Here is a 16,266-nt window from a genome sequence, read left to right on the forward strand (position 1 = left end):
AGAATTTAATATAAATTAATTCTAAAAATATTTAATTATAAGTATTAATAGTAGTCTGATATAATATCAGCAAAAATCTGATTGTAATATCTGTGTCAAAAAAATATTTAATAGCGAATGATGCGGTAGTCGGTAGATACAACCTTCGGTAATTCATCAACTGGGCTGGGTTTTCTTCGGTTGAATCCAAAGCCCGACCAGGTTGAGTCCACCTTTCAACAAACGGGTACTTGTACCCGTACCCGATCCACCGGCGGATAGTGTTGTGTTATAAGGGAAAGGGCACGGAGAGCGATAAGGAGAAGAAGAAAAGATGGGTTACGTATTGAGAGTGAGATTAGCATCATTCTTCACCGGTGCAGCAACGGCGTCCGCTTTGGGCCTCTATATCCTCCACAACGATTACAAACTTGCCCATGAATCAATCTCTCAACAGGTACCATACCACCGTCCTTATTTCTTAGTGTTTCTTTAGCTTCTGGGTTGTGTTTTCTTATTCCGTATCTATAAATTTCTCTTACAATCTTCAAGTAGCAAGAAATTTAATCAATTTTATGCATTTGATTTCCCATATCTGTAAAGGAATTGCATGTTCTAAGTGTCTCCACATTGTGTGTGTCTTATGTTCTTGTAGTTGCAATTACTTAAGAATGTGGGTTGCCGGTGATTTCTAGAAAAGTCAGCAGTGAGATCTGTGCAGAGAGATTCATATATCCATGGTTCCTTTTGAGAACTTTTGAACGGATTGATTGTATGAATCTTATAGAATAGATGGTCTCTGAGCAAAACAATTTCCTTAATGTGCGACATATTGGAATTCAAGATCATTTCTGAAAGCTTGAAAGCGAACATCTAATTAAGGTTCCATTTGGTATCAAGATGTTGTAGCTTAAAAGCTCAGCCGATGGGAAATGGAAGTTTTAGTTGTGAAATAAAAGCTTGCATTGTTGCGTAAACGTAACTTTAAAATCTTGAGAAATAATAATTTTGAAAAAAATAAAAAGATTAATATAGGTTTTCATCAAAACACTGTTGTGGTAAAATTATCTTCGCTTCTAAATGACAATTGAAAGTGTTTACCAATAAACTTATAGTTGTAGATTAAACAGCTGCCAGACAATAATGCCGAATGGAGCCTAAATTCCGGTCCATCCATTAGTTTTGTTGACCCTCCTTTTCCTCCACACGTGTCTTTTCCTGCACCATATAGTATTTTTGTCGAAACTATCCAAATGGGGATGCCTTTTGTGTTGCCATTTTGATTGTGATTCGATGCTAACATTCATCTTGTTAGTTTGCAAAGAAAAAGAATTTAATTCTTATTGTCCACTGTCCTCAGGTGAAAAGCCTTCATCAGTCATTGGATAGACGAATATCTACTTTGGAAACTTTGAAACATGATGAAACTTCACAACATGTGGAAGCAACAGAGTAAGTTCCTTAAGGCACACTGCTGCAGTTTGATGCTGTTGTCCTAAAGCTGTTCTTTTTCCTCAACATGTACTTGGATTATTCCTAGGTTTTTCATTTTTATTTCCCTTTTCACCTCTCCTTCGAAGGAATAATTACAAATTAACTGTTTCCTATAACTGTCATTTATCTACTGATATTGGTTGGAGACTGCCATTTGTATTCAAATTAAACTTTAGAGAGTTCAAATTGTTTGTGGTTTCCCTTTTTATTGCTGATTCTGTACATCAATGTATCCCTAAGTTGCTGCATTACATACATGTTATATTAGTCTCTTTATCTGTGGCACTGGACTCCTACTAGTATGCTTACTGCCACACAACCACCTGCTTGAGAATGGATTTTTCTTAGAAAGTTGGTACACGTAATTGGTAAAGGTCGGAAAATTATGAGTAGCCTGGCATGGAAAGTTGAACTTATTAAGGATAGCATTGGTAGTTCTCAGAGGGAAAATTTTTTAACTCAGCTGCTTTTTAACGAAGAAATGGAATACCTATTAACGAGGAAATGGAAATATGTGTAAATATATAATCGTTTCTTTTAATCTCTCTGTGAAAATGCTTAAAATCAAGAATTTGTCACCGATCTTTCTTTGATTTCTCAGGATTTATTACATATTAAAATGAACTGATTTTTATTCTTCTTATGGCATTTCATCAAATTCAAATTTTTTCAACTTGAATAAATCTCTCCGTAAATTGTATGGATTTTGCACTTATGTTTGCTCCTCTGGATATTGAGCTATTTCAATTTAATCTAAGTTTGTTTTGTAAATCATAACGGAATTGAAATGACTGAGTGGGATTTTTTTTTCCCCATTTTCACTTCTTTAGTTTGACAATTGGGGTTAGGATTTTGGTTTGCTTTGTTGGTTTGAACTGATTTCTTCGGTCATCTACCAAAAGTTTAGTTTGTCAATGAATTGACAGTAAATAAAGCATGGAAAAATGCACAAGCAAAGATATAAATATTTCTTACTTTCGTGAAAACACTACGAAAATACTGTTTTATTGGTTGTTATATATATATTTTAGGTGCTAACACTCATATATTTTTTTTAAATACGAACAAATTTTCTTAAAATATAGGGTTTAATAGAGTTAATACTAGAGAATGAGTATATTTATATATATATATATATAATGTGGAAATAGTAATAACAAAAATTATAGACATTCAGTACCTAGTAACTAGGAAGTGTGTGAAACTCTTGATATGAGAAAAGTCTCCGCTAATCTGCACCAGGACAAAAAGTCTTCAATAACTTGAAATATCGATTCAGTGAAATATAGATTCAGTGATGACACACTTGAAATAACTTCAAAACTCTTTTCATTCCTAAAGTTTCATGTAATAACTAATTTCATCCATACTTTTTAAACAATAATTCAAAACATCCTTTCGCTAATTCATTGTTAGTTTAATGTCCTTAACTAGTAATTTATTGAGGGCGAATTAGGATTTTTCATTAAAGTGATATAAACTATATTAAAATAAATTTTTTACACAATTAAATAACACTACAAACTGTAATTAACACAATATCTTTAAATCATTGGAAGAAAAATTCAAAAATACATCCAATTTTTATTTGCTTGCATGTGCTGAATATCTCTTTAATCTTCAATCAATTTTTATATAGACTTTTACCATTGCTATTCTTTGACCATTATTTCGACCCAAGTCATTACTATTGTCTCCCCAAGTTGGCTCACAATGCAATTAAAAAGTATACTTATACAAACATGAAAATTATGATTACTTTTTGTACTTAGATCTGGGTTTTATAGGTATTTCATGCCGTCAAAATAAAAAGAAATGCAAAATAATTGCTTGAAACAAAAGCTTTCATCTTTTTTAGTATTTCTTGTTTAGTGAGATTAGATAAAAATTATTTTTAGTTATATATCAATTTTTATTTATTTTTTTCTAATTTTCTCTTTAATAAAAAATTCTTTTTTGCCCTCAACGAATTACTAATAAATGGCACTTAATTAATGTTGAGTTAACAGAACGATGTTTTAGGATGTTATTTAAAAAGTATGGATGAAATGAGCTATTGCATGAAACCCTTAGTATGAGAAGAGCTTTTTTCCTCCATCAATGGCTCCTCAATCCGCTGTTCCAAACACCACAATGCAAAGGAGAAGATTGTTACTTGAAAAAGTTATTTGCTTTACCGTGAGAGAGAAATTATCATGCTAATGCACTGCATCTGCATTATCGCCCGAAAAAGGTCTTTGATAAATGAGAACTCTGTTCGAAATCATGCAACCAGAAAACGCATTCTCAGGCAAATGGGGAAGATGTCAACAAGAATGTTTACGATCTTTCATCTCTCTCAAAGATGTTATCTCATACTAACAAAACAACGTTTGAAGTACGGTAATATGCACCTAGAAGAAATAAATTGCTTACATCTGCATCATAAATCCAAAAGACCAGTGAAAAATGGTTCATCTTTAGAACAGAAGTTTTTGCAGTAAGTTCCCCAATGCTCGGTGTGCTAATAATGGAATAAACCTTTTGTACGTGACCTTAATGCTCTTCTTTTAACACAAATTTACAAAGTGTTCAAGGCAGAAACATTTTTTCAGAAGCAAAAGCAGTGCCTAGCTGCCTTGTAGGCTACTTTTAAGTGATGTGCCATTTCTTGGTCTTGCATTTCTACACAGCAAAAAATCACCAAAGTGCTGGATGCTTTGTTTATCTTCTTATGCTTCCTTCATTTTTATCGTTCAGTTTGATGAGGAATCCTACAACTTCTCTCATGGAGGGTCTCATATCAGCTACTTGCCTGGTGCATTCTAGTGCCAACTCTAACAATCTCAGTGCTTTTAGTTGATCATCACTGTCCCAGAAACTGATTTCCCTGTCAAGGAAGCAAATGCACTCATGATTTTCTTGTAGCTTCCACCTCGTCCAGGTGACGATATCCGTGTCTTCTCCAAAGCAGGGGTCCACTGGCATTTTTCTGAACAGAAGCTCAAACAGAATGACGCCATAGCTATACACATCAGACTTCTCTGTCAATCTGGTTGAGTATGCATTTTCTGATGTGCAGCAAGACAAGCAGCAGAAAGGATTTAGAAAGTGAGCTCCCAATATCTATTTTTTCAAGATCAATTAGGGAAAGAAAAGGAAGTGCGGAAACATGCAACTAACCTGGGGCTATGTAGCCTAGTGATCCAACAATTGCAGACCTTGTTGAGCTGGAATGAGAATCAGAAATCAACTTGGACATCCCAAAATCTCCGATCTTTGGTTCCAATTCAGAATCTAACAGAATGTTATCTGATTTAATATCTCTGTGAATAATTTGTGGCACACAATCATAGTGAAGGTAGGAAAGGCCTTGGGCGATGCCTAAAGCAATGTGATACCGAGTGTTCCAATCCAAAACCAAGCGAGGTTCATTCTGGTGCAATACATTAAAAAGTGTTCCACCAGGCATGTACTCAGTCACAATGAATCCATGTTCATCTTTTGTACAAGAACCAACAATTCTTAGAATATTTCGATGCCTTACTAAGCTCAAAGTTCTTATCTCAACATCAAAGTTTGTCTCGGAACGATTCAGTTTCTTGACAGCCCAATGCTTTCTCGAGTTGTTCGATAATGTCCGATAGACAGTCCCATGCTTGCCTTTCCCAATAATGCGACCTTCAGTCGCACGAATAACATCTTCATATCTCAAATCCCTTGGTAAATCTTCAGATCTTGATTGAACATCTTGAAGAAGAGATGGATCTGAGAAGCATTTACTTCGAAGGACTCGAACCACCATTATGTAAAAAAAAGCACAAAGCAAGGCCACAGAGAGAAGTACCCCAATAATTATGCCAGCCAGACGCCCTCTTGTATGCCCTCTCCCATTTTTACCACAATTACCTTGCCGACAAAGTTCAGAATTTCCAAGAAAGGACCCCGGATATGAAACCATTAAAGTGGTCCAACTAGCTGGTAGTTTTCCTGAAAAGTGATTAAATGATATGTTCACAAAGTAAAGGGAGACCATGTTGTTCACTTCAGTTGGTATCTCACCAGAGAAGCTGTTACTTGAGAGATCGAGAATTTGTAACTTGTCAAGATTGCCAAGGCATTCTGGGATTTTCCCAGAAAGCTTATTATTGCTTACATTTAAAATTGAACTGAAATGATGAAGCTTACTCAAACTGCAAGGAATAGAACCATCAAAAATATTGCTCCCAAGCTGCAACTCAAAGAGACTCTGGACGGAAGAGAAAGCGTCTGGAATTGCTCCACTAAGGTTGTTCTCTTGAAGGGAAAGGCTTTGCATTTTTTCCAATGATATTACCTCTGAAGGAATACTACCCGCAAGATAATTGTCGCTGAGGTCCAATTTGATCATTTTTGTGCATTTACCTAACTCATAGGGAATTCTGCCATCGAGTTTATTAGCAGAGAGTCTCAAAATTTGAAGATTCTCAAGGTTTCCAAGTTCAGAAGGTATGGAGCCAGACAACCTATTCTCAGAAAAATCAAGCATTGTTAGATTGCTCCAAAAACCAAATACTGGAGGTATGCTTCCTTGAAGCAAGTTTCCTCGAACATCCAAAAAGGAGACCCCTGGGTTCCTTTCCAGAGTAGCTGGTAAACTCCCTTGGAGAAGGTTGTTGCTCAGAATCACTCTCCGAAGAGAGGAACATTTTCCAATTTCAATAGGAAAGCTTCCATTGAAGCGGTTGTTTCCAAGGACCAAAACAAAAAGATTAGTGCCAACACATATGTTTGCAGGAATTGGCCCATAAAAGCTGTTCCCAGTTAAATCCAATCTAGACAGATAAGGAAAATGTTTCCCAAGCTCCAGTGCCACCTCTCCAGTGAGATGATTATGAGCTAAAGATAGAAATTGAAGATTTCTCAAGCGGGTAATATCTGGAGGGATTCTACCAGTCAAGCTATTGTTATACAGAGCCAACTCCACAAGTTTGCTCATTCTACCAATTTGATGCGGAATAGCTCCTTCAATACGATTGTTGAACAGATAAAGAACCTCAAGCTTCGCGAGATTGCAAATTTCAGGAGGAATAGTTCCTCCAATAAAGTTATGCTGAAGCCTGAGATCAACAAGTGAACCGCAATTTCCAAGCTCAGGAGGTAATGTTCCTTGAAGTCTGTTATTAAAGAGTAACAAACTGTTTAAACTAGATAGATTTCCCACTGATCTAGGAATTTGACCAACTAGATTATTTCGTGAGAGAGCAATAACTTGTAGCTGATTGCAATGAGAAATCTGCCCAGATATGGTTCCGTTAAGTTTGTTTGCTGAAAGAACAAGCTTTTGTAAATTTTCGAGACCCCACAAAGTCTCAGGAATTTGCCCTTCAAGATTGTTGTCATCCAAATACAGAACTTCAAGTTGCAAAAGACCCTTAAATATCCATGGTGAAATAGCCCCCCCGAAATTATTGGAGGATGCAGAAAACTCAACAAGATTGCGGCAATTGCTCAGGGAAGTCGGTAAAGATCCAACAAAATCATTCTCATGAATCAAAAGATGCAAAATTGCACATGAATTTGGGAATTCTGGTAATAAACCAGTTAAGTTATTTGTGTTCAAGTACAAAGACTTCAACTTGGGTAGAGAACATATATCATTTGGAAGCTCACCATTTAAAAAATTGTTGTGGAAGCCAATGGATTCAAGACTGTAGCAGAGGCTTACCTGTGGGGGAATTTTACCAGAGAGTGAATTGTAACCCAAGTCAAGCCATGAAAGCCGCTTCAACTTGAAAATCTCAGGTGGGATTGAGCCTTGAAAGCGGTTGTCATTGAGAAGAAGAGTCTTGAGTTGGCCACAGTTGCCAAGTTGCTTCGGAATGCTGCCCGTGAATTCGTTGCCACTGAGATCAAGAGAAAGCAAATGTTGGTTTTTGCAGATGTAAGAGATTGAGTTGTTTAGGACACCAGAGAGTCCAAAGCCTGAGAGGTTCAAGGCCTTGAGACTGGAACTATTGTTGTAGCAAGACACTCCCGACCATTTACAAGGAGCAGAAGTTGAAACAGATTGGTTCCACGGCAAATGACTTTGTGATTGTTTGGGAAGGCTATCAAGAAACTGGACAAGGGAGATGGCTGATGGAGGTGAAGAAACTGATAGAGCTAAGAATTGATTGAGAGAGAAGAGAACATAATAGGAAATTAACAAAAGCATGGTGAGTTAATGCTACGAACGCTGCTAATGTTGTTGATAATGGACAGAAAATGGCAGCACATGCAAAGGTACAGATTCCAATATGATTGCTTTTGGTACGTTTTGAACAGCCTTCAGATTAAAATAATGAGAAGTTGCAGCACTTTTGAGTCAAAGAAAAGCTAGGATTGAGTAGATATGCATTAAAACTTAAAAGTGAGTTTAATGAATATAAAACTAATGGTGTTTTCCACGTGAGTTATATATATGTTTTTACTATGCAGCTGGCCGGCCATCGCGAAATAATATAACAATTTGAATTTTGATGTTGATCTTATTGGAGCGCACCAGCCTTGCCCTTGTAGCTTCCATGATTGATGAATTTAAAAATGGGGTCATATGTACGTACTGTATACAATTATTACGATAAATGACAGCGACATCGGAAAATTTACAAAAATCATCATAAATTTTTCTTTTACTTTTTGAACTTAATCCCTCTCAACTTTTTTTCTATCATAACTAACTAAATACAAATTTTTTAGATTAAATAACCCTCATCAATTTCAACAAATTACCAAAATAATACTACTATTAAAAAATCATCAAACATAACTAACTCACCAAAAGCACCAAATCTCATCACTCTCAACAAATTATCAAATTCATCAAATAATTGTAGTAACGCACAACTAAAGAAAGAATCATCCATTAAAGAGCAAGAAGTTAAGGGTAGTGTATTTTTTTCACACAATGTGTATTAAATATTTTAAGTTTAAGGTTTAGTTTGAAACTGATGTGATTTTTTTTATAAATGTTGTTATTTTTCATTCATAAAATAATGCGAATCCTTTAAGTATTTAGTTGAGTTGATAGATAAAAAGAATCATTGAAAATACTAAAAATTCAATTTAGAACATAATTGAAGACAAAACTCAAAATATGTGTGACAAATATTTATTTTTGGTGATAAACAGGGTGACAACCGCTTGTCGTACATGATTAAAATATGTGGCAGACACTTGTTTGTCATAAAAAGCAAATGCCTGTCACTCGTATTCATCGTATGTGTGACAATTAGGAATCTAAAAGCGGGGAGTGTTTTAGTCCAAAAACTGTATTTGGCTAGTTATGAAATTAAAAAAATTGAGGGGTCAATTTTAAAAAATTTAAAGTTTTATAGTTATTTTTATAAATTTTTTATATCTAAATAGTTTAGTAAAATGGTCGTGGAGATTTCATTGTTTTTATTATATTAATTCTATTTTAGGATACACGATTCCTTTTATCACACAGACTTCTATTTTATATTTATAAATAGTTACATAGGCTCCAAGGTTAAGAATATAAATTATTTAAATAAGGTATGTTATGTGTAACCAATTATGAAAATAAGAGTCTCTGTGATTATTTTATCAAACTAAATGTATTAATATATTTTTCTTTAATTATTTCCTCTAATTTATAATATATTTAGTCTAACATGACTTAATACATAAGCACATTTCCCATCTTACCTCGTTTTAGTTATTAGAGAGATACAAAAGATAATGTGAACCATATAGATGGATTTAGTAATTACCAAAACTAATTCTATAAGGTTAAATTTACGGCTCTAATATAATTTTTCTAAATGATATTCTTCAAATAAAACATCTTAAAATCACAATATATATTGTAATGACCATAACTAAATAGTCAAAATATTTTTTTTCCCCTTAAACGCAAAATACGTACATAACAAATAAGTTTTCCCTCTTTCAACGAAGATAGAAGATAAAAAAATTCATATATAAAGAGATATACTTAATTCGATATTTGATGGGGGTATTGTGGTTCAATTATTGTAAAAGAAAAAGTAATATAAGCAATGCATGTGCATGATATGAAATGAGCACAATAATTTATTTAACATACAAAAGCACTCCGACCTGAAGGGAAGAGTCAAATCCCTCCTACCTACGTCAGCACACACGAATGTGAAGAATAAAATGTCTTTACAATATTAAAGGAACGCTCTGATTAGGGGTGGGAATCAACCCGCCCAACCCGTGAACCCGACCCAACCCGTGTGATTTTTTACGGGTTGGGTTGGGTTGATAAAATAAACGGATTGGGTTGGGTTGTTAAATTCCCAACCCGCACTATTTGCGGGTTGGGAATTTAACAACCCAACCCAATCCGTTTATTTTATCAACCCAACCCAACCCGTCAACCCGTATATCCATATATAAATTTTGATATTTTATATAAAAATTAAAAAATATAAATATGAAAACTTTGAAATGTTAGATTTGTTCTAAGGATTTTAATATTTGTATTTTTTTAGTTTATCTAATTAATTAATTTATTTTTGTTCACTAATTAATTAGACTATAATAATAGATTTTTTTCAAAAAACCAATCCAATCAACCTAACTCAACCGATCAACCCATATGTGTGTAAAAATTATTATATAAATTTTGATATTTCATATAAAAGTTAAAAAATATAAATATAAAAATTCTGAAATGTTGGATTTGTTCTAAAGATTTTAACATTTGCATTTTTTTATTTTTAATTAATTTATTTATTTTTGTTCACTATTTAATTAAACTATAAAAATAAATTTTTTTAAAAGTCCAACCCAACCCGACCCAACCCGCAGCTTTGCGGGTTGGGTCGGGTTGGGTTGAGATATGTAATGGGTTGGGTTGGGTTGAAATTTTTCAACCCGACCCAACCCGACCCGTGCCCACCCCTAGCTCTGATCATATACATAAAACACATACACCATCATAAAGAGTAGGAGTATAGGACTATTAGTACCTCCACATACCCCGCCTCTTAGGATATCTCGTTAAAAGCTTTTAAAATTTTAGTTTTTTTCTAAAAGAACCCACTTTAATTCCGCTTATAACCCTGCAATTTTATTTCTCTACAAACCTATCTCACTCTCTCTTATGAGGTCTCAAATCCCCCACTCTCTCTCTTTATCAATTGGATTGAATGTCTCTCATTGTGAGAGTTCCTCTCATTATATAAAAACTGTAGAGATTTACAAGGCTGATTTTCAGCTATTACATCAACAAAATCTAGGCTAATTTCTAGTAATTAGATCTATCTAAACAAGAAAATTACTGATACTCCTAATTACAATATATATACAGTTATGATACATAATTTATGCTTTGATATATGTTGTCATCCCCCCTCAAATTGATGATGGTCGATCAAGAAGCATCAATTTGCTCACAAGAAACTGATGACGCTTTCGTGTCATAGCCTTAGTAAATACATCAGCTCTTTGGAGAGTAGTGGAAATATGAGGAAGAGAAATAATACGAGTGTCCAAAGCTTCACGAATGTAACGACAATCTACCTCAATATGCTTAGTGCGTTCATGGAAAGCCGGGTTTGCAGCAAGCTGAATAACACTAGTATTATCAGCATGGAGTGGAGTAGGATTAGATTGAGAGAAACCAAGCTCAGCTAGAAGTCCACGAAGCCAAACAAGCAGCAAACATAGCACGACATTCAAATTCAGTTGAAGATTTAAAAACATGATCCTACTTCTTGCTCTTCCAAGAAATCAAGGAATTCCCAAGAAATATGCACCAGCCAGTGACAGATCGTCGAGTGTCCGGATAGCCAGCCCAATCAGCGTCACTATAGGCAACAAGATGAGGAGGAGAACTAGCGGGAAAGAACAATCCACGGCTAGAAGTCCCACGAAGGTATCGAAGGATACGACGAACAGCAATTAAATGTAAATGACGGGGATGTTGCATGAATTGACGTACTTGCTGGACAACAAAAGAAATATTCAACTTCGTAATAGTCAAATAATTCAAGCTTCACACCAATTGTCGATAGATAATAGGATCATAAATGAGTTTACCTTATTCACTACGATACTTTGTGTTGACTTCTAGTGGAGTATCCACAAGAGAGGCATCATGAAGACTAGCTAATTTAAGCAAATCTTATGTGTATTTATGTTGATTCAAAGAAATCCCTGAAGAATCGTAATGAACTTCCAAACCCAAGAAATAAGTAAGAGGACCAAGATCCTTCATATGAAATGAGGCTTGAAGATGTTGTTGTAACTGAGCAATTAAGGCAGAATTTGTCCCAGTGATAACAATATCATCAACATAAACTAGAAGAAGAACAATACCAGTAGCTGTCTTGCAAAGAAACAAAGATGAGTCATATTGGCTTTGCTTAAACGAGAATTGAAGCAAGGTGGATCGGAATTTATCAAACCAAGCCCGGGGAGCTTGCTTCAACCCATAGAGCGATCGCTTCAGCTTACAAACATCTAAAGAAGAGGAGGAAGGCAAGCCATGTGGTAAAACCATGTAAATCTCCTATTTGAGATCACCAAGAAGAAACGCGTTTTTAACATCCATTTGATGAAGTGGCCAGCCTTGTGAGGCAGCAATCGAAATAATCGTACCGACTATAGTCATTTTGGCAACCGGAGCAAAAGTCTCTTCATAATTGATCCCATACTCTTGTTTGTTACCAAGGGAAACCAGTCGTGTCTTATAGCGATCTAGAGAACCATCTGAACAAAGCTTGATTGAGTAGACCTATTTACAACCAATAGGTTTAACATTAGTCAGACAATGAACAATATCCCATTAGTGATTGTCCTTGAGAGCTTGAAGTTCTTCTTCCATAGCCTTACGCCAACAATTATATTTAGCAGCTTCTGAATAACATGAAGGAATAGAAACACTGGTAAAAGTAGTATGAAGAGATGTGTGAAATCTATACTGATTAGGTGGTCGAATGATTCTGAAAGAGCGGCAAACAGTAGTGTTTGAGGGCTGATTGTCTGTGGAAGAAACAGTTTGAACAGGCTCAGATGTCGAATCAAGCTCAGGAGGCTGCAAAGTTGGACATTGTCGTGTATAAACAAATCCATGCTTGAATCTCTCAATAGTAGTATTTACCTCATTAAAACTAAGAAAAACAAGTGACTCTGGTGAAGACTCAACATGTGTAGAAAATAAGAATTGATTTTCAAAGAAAATAACATGACGAGAAATACGAAATCTGTTAGAACATGGATCGTAGCAAACATAACCTTTGTGTGAAGCACTATAACCCATACAAGTACATTTAACAGATTGAGCAGAAAGCTTATGATGCTCATGAGGTGGCAAATGAACAAAACAAGCACAGCCAAAAGTATGCATGTCTAGAAAGTTGGGATGCTTATGATAAAGACGATAATAGGGAGATTCAAAGTTCAAGACACTTGAAGGCAAGCGAGTAATTAGATATACTGCTGTACTTAAGGCTTCAACCCAAAATTTAGATGGAACAAAATATTCAAGTAATAAAGTTCGAACAACATTTAATAAATGATGATTCTTACGTTAAAAAAAAAAGGCTGAGGTGTATAAGGACAGGAGCGTTGGGAAACAATTCCCTTTTACTGAAGAAAATCATGAAATTCATAGGACAAATATTCGCCACTAGAATATGATATGAGCACTTTAATATTTGAAGAAAATTGAGTCTCAATATAGGCTACAAATGTTTTGAAGACAGAAAATACCTCAGGTTTAGAAGAAGAAAATAAATCCAAGTATACTTACTGTAATAATCAATGAATGTGACAAAGTACTTATAATTGATATGAGATATAACAGGAGTAATGCTCCACACGTCACTATGAATTATATCAAAGCAGTTTTCTGCATGACTACCATGAGAAGGAAAAGAAAGAGACTTGCTTTCACCTAATTTACAAGCAGAGCAATCAAAAGAAAATTAAGAGGAAAACTGATCTTTATTGCTTAATAAACTTGAATTTATTAAATGAGATAGGACAATAGAATTAGGATGGCCTAAACGTTTGTGCCATACTTCACTCTTTTGGTTTACAGCAATACTAGCCAAAGAAACGAAATTAGAAACAGAAAAGTGCAAAGGAAACAAGCATCCAACTTTAAGCCCCTTCGCCAATATCTTCCCCGACACTTGATCCTGCACAATACAACCATCACGGGAAAATCGAACATCACAATTTTTATCAACCAATTGTCCTACTGAAATAAGATTAGTAGAAAATTGAGGAGATATAAGAACATATTTAATTAAAGAATTAGTGTCCCCAATAGCATGAATAGATAACTTACTACCATTAGCAATCTGAATGTTTTCATAATGTTTTTGAACATTGCTAAGAGTGTCGCTAGAATTGATTATATGATTGGATGCGCCAGAATCAACAAGCCAATAGAAATATGGTAGAGTGCATTTACCTTGAAGCCCTAAGGCTGAAAAGGCTGTAATAATCATCTGCTGAACCATTTCTGGAGTAAGAGCTGATTTATCAACAGTTGTTGAACCATCAAAAGCCTTATTAGCAACAGCGTCCTGACTAGCTTAACGATTTTGGGGAAGAGTAGGACATTCTTTGATAATATGCCCAAGCTTCTTACAATAGTTGCAAAATTTCTTTGCATAGTTAACATCAATATGTCTGTATTCCTTGCAGCTAAAGCATTGAACTTGTCGCATGTCTCTCCCCTTGCTTCTCCCATGAGCTGCAGCATAAGTAATTGCATTATCATGCATTTTATTTTGCTGGAGAATAGTTTGTGTTGCAAGAAGTTTCTCTTCACGAAGTAATTCTTTAAAGCACACATCCAAAGAAAGAGAAGGATCACGATTCATCATATTGGAGCGGGCTACCTCATATTCAGGATGTAGTTTCATCAAAAACTGATCTCACTTGCTCTGTTCATGCACTTCTTAAACATCAACTAGAGATTCAATTGGTACTTGGACATAAATCATGTCAACATATTTTGCCAATAAGTTTTGAAATCCAGAGAAATAATCTTGATTGGAGAGATCACCCTGAGAGTACCTAGCAATCTCGCACTCTAAATGAAAACGTTTGGCTGTATTGTCTTGATTATAAATCTTTTTCAAATACTCCCACTTGTCTTTAGCTGTCTTATGTGGCTTTAGATTGGGAACGAGTGACTGATCAACTAATCCCACAATCCACGTCATGACTCTAGCATCTTTGACTTGCCATTGAGCCAATTTAGGAGGGTCAATAGGAGCTGGATTACTACCATCTATGTGACCTTAGAGTTCTTTTCCCACGACAAATAATCGAAACTGAAATTCCCAGGTAGAATAATTCTTACCCGTGAAACGCACACCAAAATTTTCCATGTTGCTAGTTGACATGTTACCCGTAACTCACCAAATGTAACAAAAAGTAAAGCAAATAAACTAACCTAAGAGTTCACAAAAAATACCAGAAATAACACTCAACAAGAATACCAGAAATCTACCCAAAACCAAGATCTTAGACTCACAAGAAGATTTTCTAAAATTTTGAACTATGGCTATGATACCATATCAATTGGATTAAATGTCTCTCGTTGTGAGAGCTCCTCTCATTATATAGAAACTGTAGAGATTTACAAGGCTGATTTTAAGCTATTACATCAACCAAATCTAGGCTAATTTCTAGTAATTAGATCTATCTAAATAAGGAAATTACAGATACTCCTAATTAGGAAATTAAAGATACTCCTAATTACAATATATATACAGCTATGATACATAATTTATGCCTTGATATATGTTGTCACTCTTCACATCTAGAATATTTTCAAATTTCACCTTGAATTCTTGTGTTACCAATATGAATTTTCCTTTAAATTAGATTATCTTTCACAACAAAAAATCATTTTGTGTTTGTAAAATTATACATGAAAAAATTACTTTGATAGTCACTTATTTTTTGTGTTTTCAACGCCCTTTCTACTGTCATCTTGCTTATTTTGTTGATGATGCATTTCCTCTTCTTTACCATTAGCAGTTCAAATATTAGCCTCTTTTTCAGCATCATCTACCATCTATACATATATGTATATATATAAAAGCAAATTAAATTATTTGAGCCAACTAACTAATTATATAATTAATTAAAAAATTCTATCCTCGATAATCATATATCATATCTATTGGAGATTGATAGCAACAAATGATTTATTTGTCCTATTTTTTCTTTACAAGGAAGATGCATAGATTTAACTGGGTTAGTTTGCTTTCAAATTATGAAGGGCAAAACTATAAATGTATAAATTAAAAACATGATTTTATAAGAGTTTTAGAGAAATGCTAATAGTCGCACTCTATCATAAATGTTCCATGTACTTAGGGGATATTTGGCACCCCTCGTAACAAGAGGTTGCATTGCTCATGTTTGGTGCAACAATTAGCTACATTATGGTGCATCATAATGCAGCCAATTGATGCGGCAACTACTGCATTAGTTTTTTCTTTTTTTTAACTTTATAATAATAATAATAAATAAATATGATTTTTTAATTTAATATGATATTATATGATATTAATTTTTATTTTCTTTTATGTTTACATTATAATTATTAATATAAATTAACAATTATATAAATTACTGTTCAATAAAATTATATTATATTTTTTTATTATATTAAAAAAATATAACTAAATAATGTATTATTTAATTGTATTGTAATAATTAATATATAAAATTGATTACTATTTAATAATTTAATATAAATAATAGTAATAATAATAAATACATAAATAATATATAAAAATAAAAATACAACATATTACTTCATTA

The 16,266-nt window shown here is 34.2% G+C and overlaps 2 protein-coding genes across 2 annotated transcripts; one reads left to right on the top strand and one right to left on the bottom strand.

Moving 5' to 3' along the window:
* Positions 1–280: 280 nt before the first annotated feature.
* Positions 281–1,681, top strand: LOC18048979. The gene is made up of 2 exons (XM_006441152.2): positions 281–436; positions 1,340–1,681. Exons 1-2 carry the CDS (start codon positions 314–316, stop codon positions 1,433–1,435), a joined length of 219 nt encoding a protein of 72 aa, XP_006441215.1. The 5' UTR covers positions 281–313; the 3' UTR covers positions 1,436–1,681.
* A 2,302-nt stretch (positions 1,682–3,983) lies between these two features.
* Positions 3,984–7,803, bottom strand: LOC18045973 (receptor-like protein kinase). Its single transcript, XM_024189398.1, has 2 exons — positions 4,636–7,803; positions 3,984–4,523 (listed from the first exon to the last, which is right to left on the bottom strand). Exons 1-2 carry the CDS (start codon positions 7,646–7,648, stop codon positions 4,177–4,179), a joined length of 3,360 nt encoding a protein of 1,119 aa, XP_024045166.1. The 5' UTR covers positions 7,649–7,803; the 3' UTR covers positions 3,984–4,176.
* Positions 7,804–16,266: the final 8,463 nt, after the last annotated feature.

The sequence above is a fragment of the Citrus clementina genome, unplaced genomic scaffold (genome assembly GCF_000493195.1).
Source record: "Citrus clementina cultivar Clemenules unplaced genomic scaffold, Citrus_clementina_v1.0 scaffold_3, whole genome shotgun sequence".
Classification (NCBI taxonomy): domain Eukaryota; kingdom Viridiplantae; phylum Streptophyta; class Magnoliopsida; order Sapindales; family Rutaceae; genus Citrus; species Citrus x clementina.